The sequence below is a fragment of the Grampus griseus genome, assembly GCF_964374135.1.
Source record: "Grampus griseus genome assembly, chromosome: 9".
Lineage (NCBI taxonomy): Eukaryota > Metazoa > Chordata > Mammalia > Artiodactyla > Delphinidae > Grampus > Grampus griseus.
Window position 1 is genome coordinate 103,505,788 of NC_139003.1, and position 6,428 is coordinate 103,512,215.

The 6,428-nt window shown below is 35.7% G+C and overlaps 1 protein-coding gene across 1 annotated transcript in view; it reads left to right on the forward strand.

The window, feature by feature from the left end:
- The window catches only part of ZPBP (zona pellucida binding protein), a gene marked incomplete at both ends in the record, with an annotated part of 102,455 nt that extends 97,892 nt beyond the window's left edge, over positions 1–4,563 (forward strand). The window contains one exon of the mRNA XM_082662014.1: positions 4,469–4,563. Within this exon, the coding sequence (XP_082518140.1) occupies positions 4,469–4,563 (95 nt within the window). The remainder of the gene's footprint in view (positions 1–4,468) is intronic.
- Positions 4,564–6,428: the final 1,865 nt, after the last annotated feature.

A 6,428-nucleotide genomic window follows, 5' to 3' on the forward strand; every position in this document is an offset into this window, starting at 1 on the left:
AAACCACCTTCTTTTTTCTCTTTAGAAGTTGTCCATTTTAAATTGATTTGTCAAGTTATATAAAATAAAATTGTAGTTGAGGTTTTATTTATGAGTGCAGTGCAGGTATAGATTAATTTGATTAAAACTTACATTTTTACATTAGCAGCATAAAGTTGGATTTTTAAAAATCCAGTCTGAGAATATGTCCAATGATAGGCTATTTTAACAGATTCACAGTATTGCAAATTGTATCTGTGAGATTCATGCACATTTTTGTGGTTATAACACAATTTTTAAAAATTTTCTTTTCTATATAATATTCTATTTTATGAATATGTCAAGGAGTATATATCTGTTTTATTGTTGGTTGAAATTGCTTCCTACTTCTCAGTTTTTCTACTATGACAAACAATGGTGTTGTGAATATTTTTGTTTGTATATCCTAGGTCTTTAGCTAATATTGGATCATAAGATGAGCAATTCATTAAAATATGTCAGATTGGGTTAATACAAAAAATTTAGAAAACACTTTTACAACGCAATGTAGGACAGATCCTGTCTACATCTATGCCAATTCTTGGCATAGCCAAACTTTAAATATTTGCAATCTGATGATTATGTAATGCATCACATTTTTTATTATGGTAAAATATACATAAGATTTAACCTTTTAAGCATATTGAAAGGTACAAATTAGTGGCATTAAGCGCATTCACATTGTTGTGTAAGCGTCAATACCATCCATCTCCAGAACTTTTTCATCTTCCCAAACTGAAATTCTGTACCTATTAAACGCTAGCTCCCCATTCTGCCCTCCTTTCAGTCGCTGACAACCACTCTTCTTCTTTCTGTCCCTATAAATTTGACGACTACTCTAGGTACCTCATGTAAATGAGATCATGTGGCATTTGTCCTTTTGTGATTGGCTTATTTCATTTGGCATCTATGTTGTAATATGTGTCAGAATTTCCTTCCTTTTGCAGGCTAAATACTATTCTGTTGTGTATATGTGTGTATATGTATCACATTCCCACCTCCAACATGTGTAGTACGTGACCATCACACATTTTCATACCATTCCACAGTACTTTTTATAATTTCACATTCCCACATTAACATCACATTAGGTGGCCCAGCACCAACGTACCACATTTCCGTTGTCCACATGTGTATGCCACGTTTTCTTTATCCATTCGTCTGTCAATGGACATAGGGTTGCTTCCACCTCTTGGCTATTGTGGATAGTGCTGCACTGAACATGGGTGTGCAGATATCTCTTCGAGATCCTACTCTTAGTTCTTTTGGATAAATACTGTTTTAGGGTGGGCCGCCATAACAAAATTCCATATACTGGATGGCTTAAACAAAATTTTTTTTCACAATTCTGGAGGCTGGAAGCCCAAGTTCAAGGTGCTGGTGATTCGTTTCTGGTGAGTTCTCTCTTGGCTTGCAGATGGCATAATGGGCCACCTTCTCATTTTGTCCTCACATGGCCTTTCCTTGGTTCAAGTTTGCAGAAAAAGTTTCGATTTTGATGTAGTCCAATTTAATTATTTGTCTTTTGTCCTCATGCTTTCAGTGTCATATAAAAAAATCATTGTAAAATCTAATGTCATAAAGCTTTTTCCTATGTTTTCTTCCAAGAATTTCATGGTTTTAGCTCTTATGTTTAGGTCTTTGATCCATTTTGAGTTAATTTTTGTGTATATGGTGTAAGCTGTGTCCAACCTCATTCATTTTCAAGTGGATATCCAGTTTGCTCAAACATTTGTTGAAAAGACTGTCCTTTCCTCATTGAATGATCTTGGTATCCTTGTTAAAAATTATTTGGGAGTTTATTTCTATTTTGTCTGTAATTTTGTCTTTATGTCAGTACCAGACCACTGAAATTACTGAAGCTTTGTAGTACTTAAATCAGCAAGTGTGAGATGTCCAACTTTGTTATTCTTTTACAAAATTGTTTTGGCTATTCTGAGTCCCTTGAGATTTCAAATGAGTTTTATGATGGATTTTTTTATCTCTGAAAATGCCACCACTGGGATTTTGGTAGAGCTTTCATAGAATCTAGAGATTTCATAGATAGCGATTTCATAGATAGTTAGTAGTACTGACATCTTAACAATATTAAATATTAAATGAACATGGGACATCTTTCCATTTGTGTCTTTGATTTCTTTCAGCAATTTTTGGTAGTTTTCAGTACACAAGAATTTGCCTCCTTGGTTAAGTTTTCCCTATTATTTTCTGTCCTTTTCTCGTTGATTTACGTGAATTGTGTGTGTTTTCTGAATGGTAGTCCTCTGTTGGTTATATAAGCTGCAACTATTTCCTAGTTTTCTTGATTGACTGTTATTACTATTGTTACTTTAAGTTCTTAATTTTAATACCACATGTATCAATTATTTTCTATTATGGCTAGTCACTTCCCTTTTTAAGGAATTATTCCCTATCCAAAATTCATTAAGATATTTTCCTGTATTTACTTATTTCTTCATATGTCAATACTGATCAGTCACCAATGCTTCCTTCTCTTCTTATTGAAATAATCAAGTTTTAATCAGGCTGCTCTCATAACTGTAGCTGGGAGATGTTCTACTCACTGAGACTCAGACCTGGAAGAAAAGTTCACTAATTTTGTACTTTAAATAACATTTTAGCATTTTTCCTCAATTCCACTTAAAAGAGAACAAAATATTTCAGGGTATATCCTAGGAGAGAGTGCTACAGATAAGGGCTCTGTGGTATAACATGTACTATATTATGAAGGTTTTTTAAATTATAAGAATATTTATTAGAATATCATTATTTATTTAAACTTTAATTTAGATGATTTTATGCCAGTATCAGTTCTGTTTGTAACAGTCATGTATAAAGTCTGTGTGTAAAGACTGCATGCAGGTTTCTCTTCTCCATATGTAACGATTTGACACTTTCAATACATTCGCTAAATCTTTCCATATTTGTGCATCAAGAAATATTAATATATGTTTTGAGAGAAAGTGTACCATGATCACACACCTTTGAGAAATATTATGTCATTAGAATTTTACCACATACATTTTCACTTTAGACACTCTTCTTATTACTGCAGCAAATAAATCTATTTAACTTTACCAATTTTTTTTCCATCTGGAACATTAATTCCCAAATAAAATGTCTGTTAAAACTTGAGGAGCTCTGTGGAACCTAGAATGGAAAATACTTCTGAGTGATGGTTAAGATATTTCCCAATTTGAAAAAATATATTTTAAAAAGAATAAGAAATTAAATAATATAATATGACCCAGATTCAGTCAGTGACATGTATTATTAAATCATGGTGCTAGAAAAAGAATCTTTTTTGATGGCCCATGATACCCATGCCTTAGATGTGCTGTTACTAACATCTTTGTGATCCCTTGGCTGACCACATCTGCAATAGGTTAGTCAGAGACCCCAACTCAATTAGGGGCTGATGGCATCCCGTGACCTTGATGCCCTCCCCACCCCCAGTGGAAGAGGTGAGTAGAGGCAGCAACCCCGCAATGCACAGGGTTAAGCATTTATTGAGTGCCCATCACATGCTGGGTGCCTTTTCATCTAAATCATCTGGTTTCAGTCCTCACAATAATGCTATGACTTGATTGTTACTGTACCTGTTTTACAAATAAGGAAACTAGAACTAACAGAATTGACTACTTTGCCCAGGATCCCAAAGTTAATCAATGGCAGAGAATGTATTTGACCTTGGTTTCTTCCTGCCTTTCTTTACTTTCTATCACACAGAGGGAGCAGTGGTGACGTATTCATGGTATACATTGTCCTTATGTTAGGATTGACCAAACTGAGTTACGTTTTAGGCTAAGTAATTTTTCCAGAATTACACCATTAGCCCAGGATAGAAATAGGATTTGAAATCAGAGGATTGTTAGAAATGATCTGCAAGTCCTTCCCATATTTGGGGCTATCTTTATACATCTAAATCATGGCTACTATGGACCCTCTGGTAGTCACATTTGGTTCTTGACCCCTTGTGGCTTCTTCTGTAACTTACAGGATGGCCCAGTCAGCCTTCTGATGTCAACATCGTGTGGTCAGTAAAACTATTTTAGGTCACAGTCTTGGTTTAAGCTGGATTAGAGTGAAAACTTAAAACTTTTCACTTACATGAGGCATTTAGAGGAGTCAAACTCATAGAAACAAATTGTGGAATGGTGGCTGCCAGGAGCTGGGAGAGGGGGAATGAGGAGATGTTTAATGGGTATAGAGTTGCAGTTTTTCCCAGATGCAGAAGTTCTGGAGATTAGTTGTACAATGATTTGCATACATTTAACACTACTGAACTGTACACTTAAAAATGGTTAAAATGGCAAATTTTATGCTATGTGCATTTTACCACAATTAAAAAGAAAAAAAAGAACCTTCTTTGAAAATTTATCCTCCATGTAAAGTTAATTTACGTGGCATTAGGAAACTTTTACTTATTAACTTATTTTTTTATCCACAGTGATCTGCAGCCCTGGATCTTATAACTCCCATGATGGAATTCACTGCCTTCAGTGCAATAGCAGCTTGGTGTTTGGAGCAAAAGCATGTTTATAAGCCATTATTTTGAGCTCTTCGGTGGTTTGTTAAACACAAAAGTATATTTTTGAAATATTACTATATAATAAATCACTATTATTGCCAAAATTAAATATATTAGATATTACCAAAATATGGTGTCATCATTTAAATTGAAACACGGTATGTCCAAATGCCTTATATACAGTACATCTAGTAATCTTTATTCATTAGTGCCAGACCTACATATGACTCCAAAATATTTCTTGGATCACTGTTTTTAAAATAGTTTCAAATATACTATATTGGGTTAGCCCAAAAGATTTTTTTATGATTTTTCAAAAATAGCCCATTCTATCGTTATTATATGTTGACTAATCTCAGGCTACCATATTCTTCCACAATCATTTTAATTTCAGCTTGTTTCATTCCTTGATTTTAATTTTATGGGATTCTATTCCTTCCAGTTTGACCTTTCATAGCTCAAAGTCACTGCAAGTCTTATTGCAATTTTTAGCCACTTTAGTTTAAGACCTAGTCCCAAACACACTATGAGTTTTTAATATACTTCAATATGGTGATCTTAAACTTTTCAGTTGAAAGTCCCTCAAATTACCTTTTTGACATTTTAGAATGGAGTAATCGTTGTATGTGCCTAAATTAACATTTGAGCTTTCACAGTGTGGAGAGAGAAAGAGAAACTAAACAGTTTCTTTCCCCAGCAGCACCTCTAGGGGTGAGAATCAAGCAGTCATTTTCACTTCCTTCACTATTACAGTGTTCTGTGACAGATACCACTGCTGCGGCCGCCTAATACTTACTCTGTCACCCTGGGATGTTGTGTTTGAATATGAAAAACTACCAAAAATTTAAATATTAATTACCAGGAAAATACATGAGTAAATCACAAAATTAGTAGCTTCTCAGTTTTCTAATTGCTGTTTTAATTATATTCGTATCCACTTTACACTTTCTTGGAACGTTCCCTGTTTTTCTCTTCATATTTCCTTTGTGGAGACGTGAACATATGTAAATGGAAAATGCACACAGATTGGATCTGGGCACAGCTGTGCAGCACACTGGACAGGAGAGGCATGTACTTAAACCGAGGCTCTGCATGGCTTTTTTTTTTTTTTTTTTTTTTGCGGTACGCAGGCCTCTCACTGTTGTGGCCTCTCCCGTTGCAGAGCACAGGCTCCGGACGTGCAGGCTCAGCGGCCATGGTTCACGGGCCCAGCCGCTCCGCGGCATGTGGGATCTTCCCGGACCGGGGCACGAACCCGTGTCCCTGAATCGGCAGGCGGACTCTCAACCACTGCGCCACCAGGGAAGCCCCTGCATGGCTTTTTGAAAGTGTCCAATAAATACATTAGCTTCTCCGTCATCCTGTGGACAAACATTACTCTGGAATTCTCACACAAATAAGAGAGGGAAGGGAAATGACATTTCTTTGTTAGCCCTGTTGATCTTTCTTTAACAATCCCTTTAGACTTTCCTAATCATGACATAATTGTTTTCATATATTTTTGAGAGGTTATTCAAGAGCCGTCTTTCCACTATTAAGTCACGTATTTTTGCCGTTTTACTGTTTGGGTGAGTTATTCCTCTTGTACATGCTTTCTGTAACTAGTAAAAGACCTATTAAGTCTCCATCTGTAAAAGTAGTGCAAGCTTCTAAAGTTTTCCAAATTTCTTAATTTAATAATGAGGTGAATTGGAGTACATATTCTTTCCTTTGTACTCCCTAAGTTTGGATTACTTTCCTCCTATTACTTAAAAGCCCAGAGGAATTTAATTTCTGATGCATCCTTCTGAGGCGTGACCAGTACTAGCCCCCTAGCTGGTCAGCTGGGAAGGCAGTGGCAGGGGTGACATGGTGATGACGGGCACTGGAGGTCAGAAGA